We start from the raw sequence: 20,580 nt of genomic DNA, 5'->3' as shown, positions 1-20,580 counted from the left end.
AAAACTGAGCCTGGAATGGGGACCAAGGGGGGAAGGGCTCTCTCTGGCATCCCCTCATAGGTTAGCATGGGGGTGGGGACTGCAGGCCTTACCTTGTGAGCCAGCTGCCCTGAACGCAGAGACCTCTCTGTTTCCAGTAAAGTCTAGTTTGAATGTTTCAGACAGGTCCTCACCATGATCAGAGACTAGGGAGGCGTCCTCGTCCTTGCCTAACCATGGCAAGGACAAGGACACCTCCCTAGTCTCTGATCATGTCCTTGCCTAACCAACACCATGGTCATGCAGCTATAATGAGCAAGTAGCCCCAAATGACAGAGAACTCTCAGATCCTGAGCTGCCTTTCAATGGTCAAACCACTCTTCCTTGGCTACAGTCCCTTTCTTGGAAATCCTAACTTCATTATAAGGAAAGTGGCATTTTCCAATTCTGTCAAGCAGAGCCATTTTCCAATTCTATTAGAAGGCATTAAGCCTATCCTGGTGGGAAGCACTGAGTGAGAAGTGGAGGGCAGAATCTCCGCCCATCAAGGTTTATAGTCTGGCTGTGGAGAAAGGCAACAAAGCAACTTTTAAGAGCACATCATATTCCCAAGCAAGTCTGGGGCCTTCTGGCAAGGCACTCACTGTTCGAAGCTGAACAAAATGGCTTTGGGCCATGAATGTCATGAGGGATATCAGAGGAAGCTTGTCAGCAGCCCCCGCCACCCTAGAATCTGCCTCTGAGAGCATCCCATGGGTCTTAGGAGGGAGGAGGGCTCATATGGCCCAGGACCCAGCCCCTTCTGCCTTTCTCCAAGTTAGCCTCCACCATGAGAAAGGCCTACGACTGCCCTGCATTCTGCCTGATCAAAGGTGGGGCACATACTCCTGGGGACAAAATGATGCTAGTGGACTCAAAGCCCAACTTCAGCAAGGTAAGAAGGAGCCCAGAGCTCTGGTCTGCTGCCTCTCAGCCCTTCTGGGGGAGAAAGAGGGGAGCTCAGTGAGACACTTACCAATAGAAAACAGTTCTCATGTGTGAGTTCTTCCCCAGAGTAGGAAGTCGATTCTCTTTCCTCTTTCTCAATATCTCTTTCTCTCTCCACTCCCCTACTCTCTCAGACTAATACCCACTGACTTCAGACTTGGTGCTGTGTGGGTGTGTGCTGCTGCAGCCTGCTGGTCTGAGCAGCAAGCTCAGCAGAGCTGCCAGACAGAGATGAAGCCTGTGTGAGTGACCTGTGCATGTTACAGTGCATCTGGAATGTGCTGTGTACCTGAGCTTCTCTGCAGTCTGTGCAGCAATCCCATCATGGAAACACCTAGGTGGCAGCCCAGTCACCCCAACCACAGCCCAAGGACATCAGAGAATCAACAGGCTCTGGGAATCAGGCTTGTAAACATGGAGCCCAGAGGTCCTTCTGTGTCATAAGATGGGAGGGTGAGCAGTGTGTGAAAACGCTTAGGATCTGGGCATTGGCTTGACATGTTTTCCACCAACACCTGCAGGATCTGAATTCGTATGTGTAGCTGGTGACTGGGAGAGGAGTTTGGAGGAGGGGGCAGAGAGAAGAAAACTAGAGGGGATTTGGAGTTGACGGAGAGGGAGGGAGGCAGAAGTGGGTAGAGTAACACGACCTGAGTGGAGGGACATCGAGTCCCTGAGGTGTAGGTGCAAAGGGCCGTGTGAGGGGCCGGGAGGGAGTGAGTGCTGACAGTTGTTGAGGCGTGGAGTGTATGGGGATGTAATAATTGGCACAATGAAGCTTCCCTTTGCTGTCCAAGCACCGCAGAGGCCATCCCTGCAAGGAGAGGGTTGCCGCAGGCTCTATTCTTCTCTCCCGCTCAGGAGTGGGAAGCCGGCGGGTGTTTTGGGGTCCCACTAGGAAAGGGGACCGCGGAACCTGGTTCAGGCAGCCAGCGGCGGCGCGGGGCAAGCTGAGCGGTTCTAGGGAAGCGCTGCCTGCCTCGGAGCAGCCTCAATGCTCCCCTAGTAAGGCTGGGCCGCCGAGATCCCAAGGCTCTGCCGCTTCTGCCGCTGTTGCAGAATTCCTGGCCCTGGAGAGAAAAGCCGAGTAGATCCCTCGCGCGGGCTGTCGGGGCCTCCGAGGCGCGGGGCCAGGCTGCAAGGAGGCGCGGGAGCTGAGACTGCGCTCAGTCGGCAGGTCCCTGGAACTGTATCCGCAAGCGGCGCTCCGATGAGACCATGGTCAGGAGGCGCCGGTGGCTCCTGAATTGCAGCTGCCGGACCCTGAAAAACTGGGGCAAAGAGGCAGTGAGCTCTGTCCAGCCCACCACCCTGGCCTTTGGAGGTGAGCGCTGCCTGAAGGTTACTAAGCTGGGGCCCTGAGTCACGCCAGTGCCGCGGGGAGAAAAGGAAATGGCCCTGGCGTCCACAAAACCTAGGCAAAATATGCCCTGTTCAGAGAGGATCCCGACCTTGCCAGCAAGCAACCTGCCTCCGACGGTTGAGAAGTAAATCAAGGCGCGCCGCACCGCTTCCTGGAACGCCAGCTCCACCGACTTCTGGATGGGCGGGCATGGAGAGGATTCTACTCTCTCCCTAGGCTTCTCTACCTCCAGCCCGAAGCCCCTGGCTTTTCCGCAGAGACCTGGAGCGGACCTGAAAGTAATCATCCTGCCAGGCTTCCCGCCCGCATTTTCTAGCCTGTTTTCTGAGCCTTCGAATGCCCCGACAGCCGTGTGAAGGCACATCTTGGGGAGACTGATTCCAGCCCTTCCCAGAGTACACGCATCAGGCATCCTCCTCTTGACGTGGCTGGGGGTTCTGTTCCTCTAAGGGACAGTCAGAAATCAATATTTTAGAAACAGAACTCCTTTCTACTCCGAAAATCCTTTAGAGGAACTCCTTCCTTTGCCCCAACCCGTACACACACACACACACACACACACACACACACACGCTCCTTAAAGGCTGAAAAGAGAGCCGAGTGTGGAATTCAGGGAAGTGATGACACACACAACAATGCTGTTACACCTGGCTGCTGCAGGGCTGAGCAGCGGAAATGCCTGCGAGGAGAAGAAAGAGAGAGAGAGGCAGAGAGCCAGCCTGGGTGGTCAGAAAAAAAAAAAAAAAGGAGAGAAAAGAAGACAGCAGCCCCCACCAGGATGGGGCCAGACCCAGCTGTTTTTCCCCCTCACCAGGCCCTGGCTTGGGGGAGGATAGGCACTGAGGCCAATCTGCAGCAGCCCCAAACCTGACTCACCACTCCCACCCAAGGCCTGGGCAAGGATAGGAGCAAGGAAGAAGAAAAACATCTGCACTCCAGCTCAGAAAGCAGCAGCAGGGATTCTAGGGAACTGCTGCTTCCCCCATGTCTGCTGGGTGCGGTGGGAGAATGCCCATTTAAAAAAAAAAAAACTAACTACTTTGGGGATATCCTTGCTCCCTCTCACTCTTGTGACCAGGCAATGGCTGCCCTGCTGACCTCTCTGGTGTCATCTTCAAGATGCTGAATTCCAAAAAGCCTCACCGCCCTTGTCCTCCCTCCCTTTCATCTCAATGCAGATCGGAGGCCTGAGTGAGCAGCAGACAACACTTAAAGGTGGCCTGTGGATGCTGGAGCCACAGGCCACTGAAGGCTCCTTGGGCTTCCAGAGAACCCTCAGAGACTAAGCAGCCTGGGAGGAAGAGGCAGGGACAGGCATTGAGCCAGCCACTCCAGACATGCCAATCACTAACACACACCTACATGACATCCATTCAGTCCGCCTTTCTCCATAAGGCAGTCTTGCCCCCCTCGTCAGCACCAAGGAGTTTGGAGCTTGAGGATTCAAAACACTGGCCATCTCTCTCATACTTTGCAGACTTTTTGTTAAGGTCATGTTAAAAGGTGCTGTTAAGGAGCACACTGTTAAAAGGCACATCTGATTTTCCCTGAAACAATCTCTGTACATGCTGACATAACTGGATTCCAATCAGAATTCTACTTAAGGTAGGTGACAACTAACTCCTGATCCTCTGGAGAGAGATCAGAACAAGTGTCTCATCAGGAGAGAGATTTGAACAAGTACCTTCCTCAGTCTGATGTTTTTCTTCCCAGCCGGTGACAAAATACATACACTGGGAGGGAAAGAGGCATTGACGAATTGTGAAAGAAAGAAGGGAGGAAGGAAGAAGAAAGGAGAAAAAGAGAAGATGCTACATCCGCCAGCTACTTTAACTCTAATACTTGGTGCACATACTACATATCTATCAGTATAGGTGTGTTTTACCTTGTAAATACCAATTTCACACCTTGTACATGTGCATACCTGTTTTTAAGCAGCACACATGCACCTGGTATCTCACCCATCTCAAGGACAGCTCCTCTCCATGACTTCCACATGTGACCCCTGTGCACACACATACACAGTCCCTCAAAGTCCCGGGCCACATCCCCGCCTGCGTTAGCGCAATAGCTAAGGGGCATCCACTTGGTGTTGTTAAAGCACACATCCAGCCTTCACCCCAACCCCGTAGGAGCAGTACACGGATTCCAAGGAGAAGCCTGGTTCCTAGATCCACTGGCAACGCAGGAAGAGGCAAAGGCGATTCAGACAGCGCCCCTAGGCGACTATTCCCAGAGATCCTCTCCCCAGCCCTATTCCAGCCTCCGCGAGGGACAGGCCAAGCCGAGGTTTCTTCGTACAGTCACACGCGTTTCTGGGCTGACTTTCCCAAAACCTCAGCGCAGCTCTCCCACCCTATCAAGTCCGCCCCCCTCGGTGTCTCGTCCCTCCCCAGCCCCGAGCTAGAAGTTCAGCCTCAAGACAGCGGCAAACAGCAAAGCAAAAGAGTCGTTTTCTTTCACCTGAAAGTCGCGAGGAGGCTTGGAGCGCCTCTCCTCGCTGGGGCCCGAGCTTCCTGGGCTCTGGTCGGGTGCCGGCGGAGCCCCCCGGGGTCATCGTCATCTCATGGCCCAGTCCTCAGAGCGAGCACCGACAGATTTCAAGGGCTCATGAGAGCGAGAGCCAGGCTGTCGGCTGGGCCCCCGAGGCTCGCCGGGCGGGGGCAGGCCGGTCCAGGCTGTGCGGGGCGTTTACAAAAAGTGACTTGGAGATGAACTCGCCCGTGCGCGGCTAGCCGCCCCGCTATAGGGGCGAAGGCGCCTGACGCAAGCGGAACTTGGTGGAGCCCATACGAATCAGAACAGAGCGAGGCTCCTGGCGCACTAGGGACTCCAGGAGGCTGCTCCGCCAGAGACGCGGGTCGTGCTTCGGGAAACCGGGGGGCGGGGGGAGGGGAAGAGCGCAGAAAAGAAAACCCACCGAGGCGGGGACTGGCCTGGGCGGGGAGGGGCGGCGAGGCCGGAGCCCCTCTCTGTTGGGCGGACTCCCCATGGCCAGAGGCTGAGCTCCACTCCCGCCAGCCGCTCCCTAGGGGAAGGGGAAGGAGAGGGGAGAGCAGCGAGAGGCCTCCAGCGAGCGAGCGCGGGCGGCATCCGCAGTCTCCAGAAGTTTGAGACTCGGCCGCAAGCCGACTCGTGAACCCCAACTCTTTGCCGCGCCAGCGCTTGGAGCGGAGAGCAGAGGCGGCCCGGCCGCGGCGCGCCGGCTTTGTCATGATGGCCAGCTACCCCGAGCCCGAGGACGCCGCGGGGGCCCTGCTGGCCCCAGAGACCGGCCGCGCAGTCAAGGAGTCAGAAGCGCCGCCACCGAGCCCAGGCAAGGGCGGCGGGGGTGGCGGTGGGACAGCCCCAGAGAAGCCAGACCCGGCGCAGAAGCCCCCGTACTCGTACGTGGCACTCATCGCCATGGCGATCCGCGAGAGCGCCGAGAAGAGGCTCACGCTGTCGGGCATCTACCAGTACATCATCGCCAAGTTCCCGTTCTACGAGAAGAACAAGAAGGGCTGGCAAAATAGCATCCGCCACAACCTCAGTCTCAACGAGTGCTTCATCAAGGTGCCGCGCGAGGGCGGCGGCGAGCGCAAGGGCAACTACTGGACGCTCGACCCGGCCTGCGAAGACATGTTCGAGAAGGGCAACTACCGGCGCCGCCGCCGCATGAAGCGGCCCTTCCGGCCGCCGCCCGCGCACTTCCAGCCGGGCAAGGGGCTCTTCGGGGCCGGAGGCGCCGCGGGAGGCTGCGGCGTGGCGGGCGCCGGGGCCGACGGCTACGGCTACCTGGCGCCCCCCAAGTACCTGCAATCCGGCTTCCTCAACAACTCGTGGCCGCTGCCGCAGCCTCCCTCACCCATGCCCTATGCCTCCTGCCAGATGGCGGCGGCCGCGGCCGCTGCGGCGGCTGCGGCTGCGGCCGCGGGCCCGGGTAGCCCTGGCGCGGCCGCTGTGGTCAAGGGGCTGGCGGGCCCGGCCGCCTCGTACGGGCCGTACACACGCGTGCAGAGCATGGCGCTGCCCCCCGGCGTAGTGAACTCGTACAACGGCCTGGGAGGCCCGCCGGCCGCGCCCCCGCCTCCGCCGCATCCCCACCCGCTTCCGCACGCACACCATCTGCACGCGGCCGCCGCACCGCCGCCAGCCCCACCGCACCACGGGGCCGCCGCGCCGCCCCCGGGCCAGCTCAGCCCGGCCAGCCCAGCCACCGCCGCGCCCCCGGCGCCCGCGCCCAGCAGTGCGCCCGGCCTGCAGTTCGCTTGCGCCCGGCAGCCCGAGCTCGCCATGATGCATTGCTCTTACTGGGACCACGACAGCAAGACCGGCGCCCTGCATTCGCGCCTAGATCTCTGAGAGCCCACCGCATGCCAGTGCGGACGCATGCGAGGATGCAGGAACGCGCGGCGCCGGCCCTAGTCGCAGCCGCCGCCGCCAGCCGGACCTCGCACCCTCTGGGGCCGCCTCTAGATTCAGCGCCCAGGGTCCCTCTGTGCTTTTTCGCTCTCCTCAGCTCCTCTCGCCCCTCTTTGTCCCTCTGCTTGTCCTTCTGTGCTCACCTCCGTGACCTCTATGCCCTTGCACTCCCCCGGCCTGAAGCCGCCTCTCTGCGCGCTTTCTGCTGGGCTCTTCTCTTTCCGGAGCCCCAGCGTCTCCTGCCCAAATTGACCGCAGAAAGCGCCCGGGGCCGAGGTGCGACCCGGCGTCGGCGGCGCAGACCTCTTGGCCTTCTCTCACAGGTCGGTGCGCTAGCGCTCGGCGTTCCCCGCCCGACTGCCGTGCAGTCTGTGGTTACACGCGCCGGACTGGATTGGCGGCGGGACCCGCGCCGCGGGAGAAAGGGACGGACCAATTTGTGTGTTTGCTCCGCGAACCCTCTTGAAGGTGTTCAGAAGCTGTTTGCCGCGGGGCCCACTAGGCGTTGCAGGGGTTGGGAACCAGCAGGAGCCGGGGCAGCCCGGCTCTGAGGCCTGTGCTTGGTTTACACCACGGGCCCGCGCAGAGGGAGGCTGCCTGTCCTCCGCTGTCCGTCTGGGCGCTTCGGGCACCTCCGGGCCCGGCGGCTGGCTAACGTTTTGTTTAAAAGATCGGTGGGGCTTTTTAAGAGAGTATCCAAAAAAAAAATTTTTTTTTAAGGAAAAAAACATTCACCGGGCAACCGGGGAAGTATTGTGGCCTTGGAGTTTGCTAAATCCAAACATGAAAATCAAAAGCTTTAGTATTCTTCATCTTCTCTTCTGGAAGATTTGTGTTAGAGTTCCTGTCGGGCCTTCAAAAAGCTGTGTTCAGAGGTAGGAGAATATATCCAATAAAAGACGGTTTCGTCTACCATTTGGGGAAGTTTTCACCCGCTCCCTATCTGAAGAAAAAAAGTCAGAAACAAATGTCCCCGGATCTTCCGATGCAAGTCCTGGATCCCGGGAGATGACTGCCTGCCTGGCCCTCACTGCAGGGACGGCTCGTCCTTCCTGCTTTTTGTTTTTCAAACGTCCTGCTTCTCCCACCTTGGGAAGGAGAAATGTGAAACCCGACAGCGACCGACCTAGGCGGTCTTGTGGCCCCGAGCCGGCCCAGCCCGAAAACCGTAGCCCTGGTTGTCCTGTAGTTTGTCATTTGGGGGACCAAATTTTCTAGAGAAAACTAGAGCACTTTTGTTGTGTTTTTGTTTTGTTTGTGTTTTTGTTTTTGTTTTTTGCCTGGTCGATTTCCGAATAAATTTTTTGTTCTTCCTTTGAACACGGACTTATTTATTTCCTTCGCGCCTTAGTTCAGCAGCTAGTTAAAAGTGGGAGACTTTCAGCAAAATTTTATCTTTTTCAGAAGGAGCTAAACAAGGATTGAGAGCAACCAGGGTGGCGGGCGTTTGTGGCTGTCGCTGCTGCTTTGTTTTCCTGGGGATTGTTTGTTTTCAGTGTCATCACTGGCCCGTTGCAGCTGTTTAACGTCAGCAGAAAGACTTTCTGCCGCGGTTCGCTCACAAAGCGTTACTATAGGTAGGACTTGTTTTATTTTGTACCCATTCAAGTTTGCATTCTACCTCATAGGCAGTTGTACTAAGTTTATGCGCTGGCTGTGTTTTTATTATTGTTCTCGTACTTTTCGATTTTGAGTCAACTATAACAGCCAAGAATTTGTTCCAAGTATTAATAGATAAAATTCTGGTTGTGGAAATGCGATACAAGCTGCTAAACCCTGTACAAATGTGAGGAGTGACTGCTTTATTATTTTTAATAGTCAGAATTCATTTACCTTGAGATAGGGGTAGGCGATTTGGAGGTTTCACTAAGGATTGAACATACTTCGTGGCTGCAGAAATTTAGTCTTTTTTCTTTCTCTCTCTTCCTTTACTGAGATGTTCAAATAACGAATTAAGATCCGTGCTTCCGCGCAGGCACACAGGCGTTTGACCTGGTTGCAATCTGGTTCTCCCAGGCGGATTAGGGGGTGGTCGGCCTTCAGTCTTCTGATGGGATAGATGACTTCCGACTTCTGATGGGATAGATCAGCTGATTCTTGCGGGCTGCTGCTCAGCTGGGACTAGACCCGGCACCCAGCTGTGTGTTTCTCACTGCCCCCATCCATTTCGGGGCCTGGCCAGCAGTGTGGCGGCAGGTCGAGGCCGGCTGGTGGGCCAGGAGAGATTGGGCACCAAGGGAATGAGCCTGCAGGCCTCTCACTTCAGCCCTCCAGTGGTCAGGCCATAGGAACCTCAGGGTGGTAGCTCTGTTATATGTAGTTGAGCCCAAGTGGCTCCTGCTCAGAATGCCCCCTGTCCCCCCCCAATAGGCATCCTGCGGAAGGCTACAAGGCAGGAGACTAAGCCGCGGGGATTTTTAGGGGGCATCACCCCGACACTGGGACTGGAGCCTACCAGGAGCTGGCAGGAGCAGGATGGAGAGGGAGGCTCAGCTGGGGACAGGAGCCCTAGAAGATAGCCAGGCCTGGTGTCTGGGTGCCTTTGGTGCCCAGCTGCTCCACTGTCTGGCTAAGGGGAGTTGCAGAACAGAAAGCAGCCTGCCATGTGCGTGTCTGTGCTTTCTCTAGTGTGAAAAAGGTAGCTCATGGGCAATTGTGTAGTCTGTATCTGCTGCAAATGTGTATGTACAGTGTCAGTTGTATACTGGTGACAGGGTGGGAGGTGTGTGTGTCTGTCATTTGCCTGCAGAGTGGGCATATATTTTCGGCATTGTAATAACCATCTGGCTAACACTTAGAAAGTGCTTACTGGGACTACAGTGTGTGGCATTTATACCTCATTGGTGATGTGTGCATTTGTGGGTATGTATTCCTGGCTTGCTGAAAAATAAAAGAATGTGGACAGAGCCTTCGCTTCATCAGGCAGAGGCTCCCTGTTCTGAGGCTGGCTGTCAGCACTCCCCCAGCTGCTGTCTCAGAGAAAGCAAGGGAGGGAACCTTCAAGGGCCAAGCCCTTGTGGGCAGGTAGCAGCTCACCTGCAGTGAGTCGGAGAAGTTGGTGGGGGCCAGCAATGAAGGACAAGCCTGTCTCCTCCCCTGAGAACTGAAAGGCAAAAGGCACCCAAAATTGGGAAGGGATTAGCAGCCTCACCAAGTAAGGAAGACAAAATGAAGGACTCAGTGAGGGTTTCCCGGGTCTACACAGGGATTGCAGGAGATAGGAGAAGGGAACCAAATCATACCCCACTTCCCCATGGATGCCCATAGGAAAAATCTGTCTAATTCCAGCCCTTGGGGTTTCTCCAAGGCTCTTAAGTTTGGTCATTTTCCCCAGTGCCAAAAGTTTAGTTCAATGGTAGGCTTTCTTATCTTTCATTTCCTTTCTCTTCTCTCTCTCTTTGCATTTTTGAGTTTCTGTTATAGAAGCTGATTTAAGCAATTCCCTAAGTGAAGGTAAACGTATTTAGAGAGTTCCTGATATATAGCAATTATGCCTCAGCATATACAGTCTGGTTAGATGGCTGGCTCATGTGGGTGTATGTATATATGTTGGTCAGTGTGTAAATACAATGTAAATAGAGTTTAATACAAGTACCCCGCCAGTTTCTGAAGGTCCTGGGTAATGAGTTGTTCTTGCATGAAGAGTATGTGTGTGTTGGGTGTAAACATCCTCATACACTGCTGACAGTATGAGCACCCTCCTCACACTTACACAGAAATTCTTACAGTCACCTTCACCTAACTAAAATTGCCCAGTCAGAGTAAGTGGGTTAGTTGAGGGAAAGGTGGGGGGGGTATCCTGTTCTCAAGAGGGACCCTGAGAAATCTTTGCCACTCAAGTACATGCCCCAAGGGACTGTGGAAAGGAGACCTATGGAGCTCTGGAGATAGTCCTGTACCCCACTCCGGAGGGTATCCATAGCCTGTTTCCGGCTTGCATCAGTAAATAGTTTGCTGCTCCACATCTGAGGCTTGGATGAGCAAGAGGCCCTGGACCTTTCATTCCCAGGTTAGGTGCATCCAGCCTTGGCCGGGGTTTCCAGGAAGCCAAGAAAGCCAAGGCTGGAGGTCAGGCTACACGGAGCCCCCTGGTGGCGGGTGGAAATTGGGGCCATTCCCAGGCTTCATGCAGCTGGACAAGCAGAAGATGGGACAGGAATCTGGGTCTGGCCCAAGACAGTTTGCTCTCAGCTGAACTCTTCCCTTTATGAAGGCCTGAGCCAGGCTTAATGGACAGAATCGCTGGACCAGATTCCTGGCCTCTGGGTGGGGAGTCTAAGGCCAGGAAGCAGCTTGATCAGGCTCAGGACCCCTGCAGTGTCCCCACTCTGCAGATCTAACCCAGTGATGACCCTGGGCCCCGCTCATCAGTTCTGCCACCACTGTGTGGCAGCCCCTACTCTTGAAGTAGACTGTGGGACCCACAGGAAAAGATGGGAAAGGGATGGGACTAAGAGCCATGCTTAGAGACAACCAGGAATTAAGGATTCTTAAACCCAAGCAGTCTTAGCAACTTTCTGTTTTCTGGAGAGAGGGCTCCAGGCTGTCATAAAAAAAGTGTCTTGGATCTAGGAACCCAAAATTACATTTGAGGAATCTCAGGTCCTAAGAAGAGAAGAGACCAACCAGAGGTCATCCAGCTATCTGTGGGGCGAAATGCCTCAGAAATTTTAAAAGGAGACTTGACAGCAGCTGAGCCTAGCTACCACAGATGCTCAAGGGAGCTGCATGGTAAGGGGGAGCCTGCAGTAGAAGGAAACGCAGACTGAGCTGTGGGCAGACTGTGCCACAGAAACTGCTGCTGTGCCAGCTGTTTGCTGCACAGGCTTGGTGCTGAGCTATGAAAAGCTTGCTCTGGGATCTTGTCACTTCCGGGAGGTGGCCTGTGCAGGATGGGCAGACAGGGGCCTGTTCAGCCAGGAAGAACTGGGATGGAGCCTGGTGTCCTCTTTAGTAACTGTGTAACCTTGGCCAAAATACCCATTCGAATTTCAGTGTTCTCCTCTATAAAATAGAAATACATACGTGTTTGTATTGGAATTATTAAAATAATTAAATTTCCTAATTTTTAAGTGACCAGTTTATAGTAGTTGCTCAATAATGTTTTATTCCCTTCCCCATTTAAAAAAAAAAAAAAAGAAGAAGAAGAAAAGAAGGGAAAAAAAGAACCTTTAGTAATAACTTTCTAGGACTTGACTTCCTAACCCAGCTGCCACAGGCACCCCTGCCAGCACCTTCGTTGGGCCAGGCACACGCGATTGCATCCACCCTGCCCTAGCCCCTTGACCGTGAGAGTGAGGCGCAGTCGCCGTCGCGGCGAATACCTAAGCCATGAAGGCACAGACGGTGGATGTTGAGCCGCCCAAAACGGTCTTCACATGTTTAGGAGTTTTTCTCTGAGAAAGGCCATGCTGACCCGCGAAGCGGCACCGACCCAGGGGCTTGGGGCCAGCCGCAGCCCCACTCACAGGCTCTCTGGCCGGCGCCTCCAGTCCTCACGCGCCTCTCTCAACTGGTTGATTTTTTTTTTCTTTTTCAGAAAAGCAGAAGGTAGCCACCGGGCCAGAGGTTGCAGGGTCAGCCTGTGGGCGAGGCTCCCCTAGGCCTTTGTGGAGAAACGGGAAACCTGAGGGGCAAACGCAGGAAGCGGGTTGGGCCGAGTTGCAGGCGACAGAGGCGCCGCCCGCGGGTGGGGAGCAAGAGCTGCCCGCAGCCGAGAGACCCCTGCCTGGTCGCTAGCGCCTCGCGTCCGCGGGCCTGTTGGCGGCGCTGCAAGCCCAGGTCCTGGGGCGCGGGCCGAGTACCCTTTGCTAGGTCTAAACAAAATTCGGGGGACAATGAGTCGGCCAGTCTAGGCACAGGGTGCTCTCGACGGTGGGGCGGCGGGCAAATGCTCAGGGGCCCTGATCACCCCAGGGGTGCTGAGCGCACAGGGCAGAGGCCGCAGAGCCTCGGCGCGAGGCCGACTCCGATCACCCACACTGGGACCTTGCCCGTTTGTCCTTAGTAATAATAATGGCATCAAGCCGAGTTTTAAAAAACCATTCCCCTCATTTTCCTCTATGTACAAGGGAGAGAAAGTATTTCTAGGCAGTCAAAGAAAAAAAAAAGGGCAGAATCCCAGGAAACTTTAATCTCTACGGACGAGAGCAAAGGGGAATATGCCTTTTGCCTTTTTTGTTTGTTTGTTTCTAGAAGAGAAAAAAAGGAAATTCGACACATATTTTTAAAAATCTTCCCCGAACAATCGCTAAAGGCTGTGAGTGTGAGCAGAGAGCCAGGAAACCGAGCCCCCGCCCGCAGTGACACCGGGCCTTTGTCCTCCTTCCTGAAGCCCCCGCGACTGCTGACCGTGCCGAGATAAAGGCTGGGTCAGGGCCCTGTGGAATCCCGAGGGAGGGGCAGCGGGGCAGTCCCACTGGCCACTTTCAACCCCATATAGGGAGGTTTCCAACTGGTGGGCCCAGCGGATCCCCGGAACAGGGGCTACAAGGCCAGGGGCTGTCCCCACCCCCAGGCTCAAAGGAGGCACGGATCTGCCTTTCCCCTGAAAGGCTTCTGCCACTAAATTCCTTGGACCTTGCTCCCACCAGCATTATGTTTTCCTACTTAAAGTCTCCGGAGGCGTTAGGGACTGTGGTTCCCCGCCGGACCGATCCCCAGAAATGGAATCGTGCTCAGCCTCTGTGGCGACTCTGGCTTTCGCGACCGCTGGGCTCGGTTGGCCGGCCAGATCCGAACCCGCGTATCGTCTGTTCCAGCTGCGCCTCTCAGGGGCGCCTCTGTGCCTTCTCCGGGCCGCGGAGACTCCTCCAGCGCCCGGCCTCGAATTTTCCGCGCTACATCCTCCTGTCAGCCGAATGAGTCTGCAGAGAAGGCGAGAGACTGTTTGTGACCCTGCCCTGTCGCTTTCGGTGACTTAAAAACCTAGGTCCCGGGGGAAACCAGCCTACAGGGTATTGCCTTTGCGGGCGGCAGCCTTGGGCTTACGCCTGAGGTCATTTTCTCCGCAGACACTTCTGGGTGATGCGAGTGCTGCGCAGTTCAGAACCCTTGGAAGGAAGAGAGGGGGACGGGTCCAGCGGCCTTCGGGTGCGGTGATGGAGGGCTCTTCGGTAGCCACGCTGCCCGCCTCCCACGCACACCTTAACACGTCCTGGGGCCCCGGGCCAGCGCTACAGCCCAAATAGACCCTGCAGCCGCATTTTCCCCCAGGCGGAGGCAAACCCTGGCTTCACCTCCCCTCACCATGACTTGTAGGGCAGGGGGTCCCTGGGCCGCCTTCCCTGACCTGAATGAGTGAGAAATCCTTCTTTATTTTCAGTGGGGGTGTGACCTGGGGAGATAAAGAAAGGACCACAGACCTGGGGAGTGGGGCCCTGCACCCTCTTGTGCCGGGAGTGGCCTCCTTCTCTGCTCCCTCCCCCACCGGCAGGCTGGGGGTCTTGGTTCCCACTGAAACTGGAGCCGCTCCCCGGCGGGCAGATGAGAGATAAAGAAGCCCTGCGGCGCCGAAGCGCTGACCAGCAGACCCGGATCCGGACTTTTCCGCGCTCCAGAGCAGCACCCGAGATCCTACTTGCCCGGGTGGCACCAACCCAGCTCGGAAGAAATGGGTCAGCTGAGCAGCTCCTCCGGTGCCACGCGGTGTCTCCAGGCACAGACAGCTGTGCTTGATGGCGTAGTGTGCACGCGCAAGACTGCAGGATGATGTCCTGTATGAACCCTGTATTGGCCCCTTCACTCTCAGCCACTCGTATACGCATATGTGTGTGGATTCGGCATGTGTCTAGGGACAGGTGTGCACCTTTACACATACGTGATGTGTATGTGCACACATTTGTAGAACCTTCCAGCATCTATCCTGCTGGCTCCTGCAGACACGTACAGGGCTAGCTGCTCATAAATCATCATTACACCACGCATTTACACAGGCCTTTTCAGCTTGGGCATGATTTTCACAATCATCCCGGGAAATACTCTGCTTTCTAAGTTTACAGATGAGGAAACCAGCCAAGAGAAGCTAATGGGTGCCCGTGTGCACACACTCTGAGAGAGATCGAGGCCAGCCAAATGAACTTGGGTGTGTCTGCTGAATGTGCTCATAAATGGGTCTGTTTAGCGCCTCAAGGGACCTCAGGTCCGGCGGTCCTTGGCCCTTAACCAGGTTTCCTGGGAGACCCACCGCGCCTGGGTGTAGGGGTCTCAATTTGTGTGCTGATAAGCGCTGTCTTCTGGAGAGGATGCCCAAGGGGGGAAGTCGAGAGCTGGCCGGAGCGCTGCTGAGGCGATCCCGGCGGTTCCACGGCCTTGGCTGCCCACGCGCAACTGGGTTGCAAAGCCTGGAGGGCCTTGGTCTCTAAAGCAGCCACGTCAGGCAAACGTGCGATGAAAGGATCCTTTCAGCCCAGCTGCAAACCCAGGAACCCAGGGTTGCCGGAGCAGTGAGGCAGTTCCTGCTATCTCGAATCCCTAGCGCCCCTACAAGACCCGGAGCCCTCCATGCCCATTTTACAGATGTGATTAGTCGGAGGCTAAAGCGGTACAGTGAGTTGCTCCAGTTCAACACCAACTGAGTGGCCAGAGTAGGGACTGGAATCCCCAGTTAAGTGTGTCTGGATCCTTGGCCCACAGTCCCTCTGTCTCCAGCACGGATCGCTGGTCCCTCTTGTTCCACGTCTCCCGTGAGGTCAGGAGCCATCCCGCTACTACCCTCCGACTTCCCACGCCAAGAACGCGAAGACTCTCATAGCTCTCACCAGCATCATTTAAAAAGTTTCTACACGCTTGGAATCTGTTGCTTGAGAACAAATTCCGTGTGCGTTGGGTTTTGTTTCTTTCTAACCCCTTCTGAGGCAACTGGTCCCCTTCCACCCTCTAAGCCCTTGCCGTCTCAGAGTGAGGCTGCCTAAGGGCTGTAGTCTGACCACATCTAGGGGGTGCCCCTGGGCCTCGGCGCCGGGCTCCGGCAGACTGAGGTCGCTGGTCCCTGGGCTCCAAGGCCGCTCACCACCCCGCAGAGTCCAGGAGCTGGAAGGGAGCCCCGCGGTTCGGCGAGGTCGCCGTACGGGCTCACGGCCTCGACGCTGCCCTCTGCTGGTGCGGGGCGACATTACCGCCGCCTCCCTCGGCGGCCCAGGAGCTGCACCTACAGGAGGGGCTCGCGCAAAGCCTGGCGACCCCATTCTCGCTGGGTCCCCAGAATGGCGGCCGCACCTTCAGCCTCTGACGAGATCCTCCCGTATTTCTCAATCCGAGACTTCTGCTCCCCGTCGACACCCGAGCCGGAGCTCTGCGCTGGCAATCCAGCCGCTGTGCGGCGCCCATGGGGATCTGCGGCCAACCAGGCACAGCCACAGGCTAACGCCTGGGGACTCCGGTCGTGGCCCCAGGGTGTGCTCGACCCCTTTGCGCTATAGCATTGATTGGCGCCCACGGGTCCCGACCTACGCCCAAAAAAGGCTACCCCCCGCCCCTTTCAACTCCGCTTGATGGTGGCCCAGGCGCTTGGCTGCCTCTATTTCTTGCAGTGCACTCGCCTCTCCAACCAAATGAAGAGCGCCTCGACGGCCGGAGGGGGCGGCTCCCTACCCGCACCGCGCAGGCCTCGCTCAGGCTCTGCCGGGACAGGACGGAACTGATTCCAGAGGCTTCCATTCTTGCCCTTGAAATAAGCTTCAGGCAGTGAGGCGAAGAGACACTTTTGCCTGCTGCATCCATTCGAGACAGGATGGGGTAACAATTACGTAGTCATCATATCTATGCATTTCCAGTGGTAGGTATTAGGACTTTTCACCTTTTCACTTTTCCCCCCCTCACAAATTCAAACTGAAGAAAACTGGGAAAATAAAACATTAAAATGCACCCAAAAAAAGCACCAACACTACAACAATCCCATCCATCCTCTCACAAGGTAACCACGGTTAACATTTTGATGGCATTCTTCCAGTCTTTTTTAAATATATATTTCATTTAAAATAAGTCTAATTTTTATAATTAACACATACACATAAAATTTGCAGCTTTGTATCCTGCCTGTTTTAACCTTTCACCATAGGGTTTTTCTCCTTATCTTATTCGTTGAAAAATAGTTTTCAATTATTGCTTAATAATCCATCCTTTGGACGAAGCATAATTTTGTTATACACCAGCACCAAGTATCTGTTCTAGGCCCAGGAAAGTCTCCTTAAGCCAAGCTCCCTGGATCAGTCTGGATCTGTAAATATATAAACAGTAGTTGATCAATAAATGTTGAGTCTTTCTTTTTAATTTGTTGTTGCTGTTGTTCTTGTTCTTTTCTTGTTTGTTTTAAGATGAAGTCTCACACTGTCGTCCAGGTTGGCATGCAGCGGTGCGATCTCAGCTCACTGCAACCTCCGCCTCCTGAGTTCAAGCGATTCTCCTGCTTCACCCTCTTGAGTAGCTGGGATTACAGGCACCCACAGCTATGCCTCGCTAATTTTTGTGTTTTTAGTAGAGACAGGGTTTCACTCCATTGGCCAAGCTGGTCTTGAACTCCTAACTGCAAGAGACCCATCCACCTCAGCCTCCCAAAGTGCTGGGATTATTGGCATGAGCCACTGTACCTAGCCAATGTTGAGTCCTTTGCTAGCCTAACAAATGACTTGTGGTCCCATTCTCAGGACACAAAAAAATCAACCCAGAAATTAGGGACTGCCTTGATCTAGAAGAGGGCCTTCTACCCCCTGCTACCAGCCATCTCCCTCTGCTGGAGACCAGTATAGGTGGGGTGGTGGGACAGACACCTTGAAAAAAAAGCAGGGACCAGCAATGTGTCTGAAGAGGTGTCCTGGCCTGCTTCTAGAACCAAAGCCCTGTATCCCCAACGGGCACACAAAATGATGTTTGTGACCTGGGCTACTGTGTGCAGTGTCTTGTAATGATTAGGACTCAAACATGCCTTCACATAATCCTATGTCTTTCCCTTAAATGCTGTGTGACCTCAGAAAACCTGCTCAACTTCCCTGAACCTCATTCTGAAAACTGGAATAATAATGCCTACCACATCAAGCTTTTGTAAGTATTCAAATAAATAATGACACACTTAGCCTGGGGTTGTACAAATAAATCATCAATACATGGTAGCTATGGCTTCTTTTGCCCCTGCAGCTGCTATTGCTGTTGTTCTGGCATTAGCTGTGGTCTTGGGGATCACTGCAATTGCCCTCTCCCTCAACTCCTGACCCCGTTGCTACTGTTAAACACAAGCCCAAATCCTGGCGCTAAGCCGGATCCAGGTCCTCAGGGCTGAAGGAGTCATTTCCAGCATTCTGGTTGGGCTGCTCAGGACCTTCTGACAATCAGGCCTGGGCTTGGGCTGTTTATACTAGGACCGTTAAAACAGGAAAATATGCAAACCCTTCATTCACAGGGATCCGGCTATTGTTGGGTCAGAAATGATATTTTTGTTTCTAGAGTAAAAGGTACATTTTCTGCCTTACACACACACATGCTTTTTTAATTCTTTTGGTGGTGACTACAGAGCTTAGAAGGCAAAGTAAATGATCTGCTTCATTTGACCAGCTCAAGCAGCCAACCTGGAAAGGTCCCTTTGGCCTGATTGATATTTACATGCACTCCCACGAGCCTGAAACTCACTGGGCTCTGTTTAGTTCCTCCACAGACCAGGCTCATATCCATCTCCCAGACAAAATGCCTCCAAAATCCATCTCCCAGAAATAATAGGTTGAAGGCCAGGCCGGGCACGGTAGCTCAAGCCTGTAATCCCAGCATTTTGGGAGGCTGAAGCGGGCAGATTACCTGAGGTCAGGAGTTCAAGACCAGCCTGGCCAACATGGTGAAACCCCATCTACTAAAAATACAAAAATTAGGCATGGTGACAGGCACCTGTAATCCCAGCTATGCAAGAGGCTGAGGCAGGAGAATTGCTTGAACCCAGGGGGCAGAGGTTGCAGTGAGCTGAGATCAAGCCACTGCACTCCAGCCTGGAAGAAAGAGTGAGACTCTATCTCAAAAAAAAAAAAAAAGAAAGAAAGAAAATGATATGTTGATAGTGACACCATCTCCATCTAGGAAGGAAGTTAAAGAGGAATTTAATTTTTTTTTTTTTTTTTTAAAACAGAGTTTCACCCTTGTTATCCAGGCTGGAGTGCAATGGCGCGATCTCGGCTCACCGCAACCTCCGCTTCCTGGGTTCAGGCAATTCTCCTGCCCCAGCCTCCTGAGTCACTGGGATTACAGGCACGTGCCACCATGCCCAGCTAATTTTTTGTATTTTTAGTAGAGACGGGGTTTCACCATGTTGACCAGGATGGTCTCGATCTCTTGACCTCGTGATCCACCCGCCTCGGCCTCCCAAAGTGCTGGGATTACAGGCTTGAGCCACCGCACCCGGCGAGGAATTTAATTTTTAAAAAATTAACCCAAGGCCGGGCGCGGTGGCTCACGCCTGTAATCCCAGCACTTTGGGAGGCCGAGGCGGGTGGATCACGAGGTCAAGAGATCGAGACCATCCTGGTCAACATGGTGAAACCCCGTCTCTACTAAAAATATAAAAAATCAGCTGGGCATGGTGGTGCTTGCCTGTAATCCCAGCTACTCGGGAGGCTGAGGCAGGAGAATTGCCTGAACCCAGGAGGCGGAGGTTGAGGTGAGCCGAGATCGTGCCATTGCACTCCAGCCTGGGTAACAAGAGTGAAACTCCTTCTCAAAAAAAAAAAAATAAAAAAAATAAAAAATAAAAAAAAAAATTAACCCAACCAGTCTGATCCCAGTAGACTCAACCACACATCAAAATTTCATGGAAAATGTTTTTAAAACACAGACTTCAAGATCCTCTTCAAACTAAACAGCTTCTGCCTCTGGAGATGGCGCTTGGCAATTTATGTGCATTATCTGTAGTTCCTCCAGGTGATTCTGAAGAAGCCTATGGAGCCACATTGGGGAACCACTGCAGTTCTCAATTGAATTGAAAACAGGTTTCTCCAGGTGGACTCCAGAAAATACAGATTCCAAAGAGTCTTCGGCTGGGACCACATGGAATTACAAGGAGTTTGGGTGTAAGTGTGGTGGGGGAAGGGAATATATTATTTGTTTTTGTGTGCTTTTGTTGTGCTATTGCCTGTGGACGTGGCAAGCCTCTTTGGTCACAAGTAACATAAACCCATCCCAGCCAAACAGGTGGCTGGGGTCGGGGGGAAGTTATAAGGATTCATGCGTGACTCCTGGAGCCCCAGGCAGGGTGGTAGCCAGACTTCCTGAAGGGCTGTGCTGCAACAGGGGCTGAGGTGATGGCAAGAACCAATTTTTCTTGCTGCTCTGACCAGGTATCTCCTCTGCTCCATTTGAGAGAGGAGCCCCAGTCATAGCTGTAATTTCTGAATGCCAAGTCCATCTTTCTGTGTGAGAAAGCTGATTGGTATCCTGGGTCAGGTACTGTCCTGGAGGTACACCCCAGTCCTGTCAACTGGAGCTGAGGAAGAGGGTCTTCTGGTAGCTTCTGATGGTCCCTTCTTGTGGGAAGAGGGCAGTCATGGCACTCAGGAGAGGCTAAGCAGACACCCCAGAAAGTCTTATTTGTTTCAGTCTAGCCTCTCCAACCACTCAATCAATAGCTCAAGGATTTTTTATTCTAGTTGCCCTCCAAAATTGCCTTGGCACCTTAAAAAAAACTATTGTGCCACTTCCTTCAGCACCTCCTGGTATAAGAAAAATTGAAAAAGAGAATAAAAGTTAAAAAAAAAAAAAAAAAAAAAAAAAAAAAGCTATTGTGCCTTACCTCCACATCTTGGGTGTAGCCAGGGCATTGGGATTTTTTTTTTTTTTTTTAAAGCAATGCGGGTGATTCCAATGGACAGCTAGGGTTA

At 54.1% G+C, this 20,580-nt stretch overlaps 2 protein-coding genes and 1 long non-coding RNA gene across 3 annotated transcripts; 2 read left to right on the top strand and 1 right to left on the bottom strand.

Moving 5' to 3' along the window:
• Nucleotides 1-259: 259 nt before the first annotated feature.
• FOXL2NB (FOXL2 neighbor) lies at nucleotides 260-5,021 on the bottom strand. Its single transcript, XM_017523700.2, is given in 6 exon segments — nucleotides 260-2,007; nucleotides 2,010-2,036; nucleotides 2,647-2,671; nucleotides 2,673-2,763; nucleotides 3,789-3,792; nucleotides 4,793-5,021. Coding segments are annotated over 6 exon segments (699 nt in total). The 5' UTR covers nucleotides 4,893-5,021; the 3' UTR covers nucleotides 260-1,555.
• Nucleotides 5,022-5,130: 109 nt separating this feature from the next.
• On the top strand, nucleotides 5,131-8,050 carry FOXL2 (forkhead box L2). The gene has a single exon (XM_017523699.1). It carries the CDS (start codon nucleotides 5,543-5,545, stop codon nucleotides 6,671-6,673), a length of 1,131 nt encoding a protein of 376 aa, XP_017379188.1. The 5' UTR covers nucleotides 5,131-5,542; the 3' UTR covers nucleotides 6,674-8,050.
• A 207-nt stretch (nucleotides 8,051-8,257) lies between these two features.
• On the top strand, nucleotides 8,258-16,017 carry LOC119470415. Its single transcript, XR_005199319.1, has 3 exons — nucleotides 8,258-8,310; nucleotides 9,656-9,887; nucleotides 13,747-16,017. It is a non-coding gene; the product is annotated as an uncharacterized LOC119470415 (long non-coding RNA).
• Nucleotides 16,018-20,580: the final 4,563 nt, after the last annotated feature.

Source organism: Cebus imitator, unplaced genomic scaffold (genome assembly GCF_001604975.1).
Source record: "Cebus imitator isolate Cc_AM_T3 unplaced genomic scaffold, Cebus_imitator-1.0 Scaffold30, whole genome shotgun sequence".
Lineage (NCBI taxonomy): Eukaryota > Metazoa > Chordata > Mammalia > Primates > Cebidae > Cebus > Cebus imitator.
Note: the sequence above shows the minus strand (reverse complement) of the source record. Positions and strands in the feature narration are given on the sequence as shown.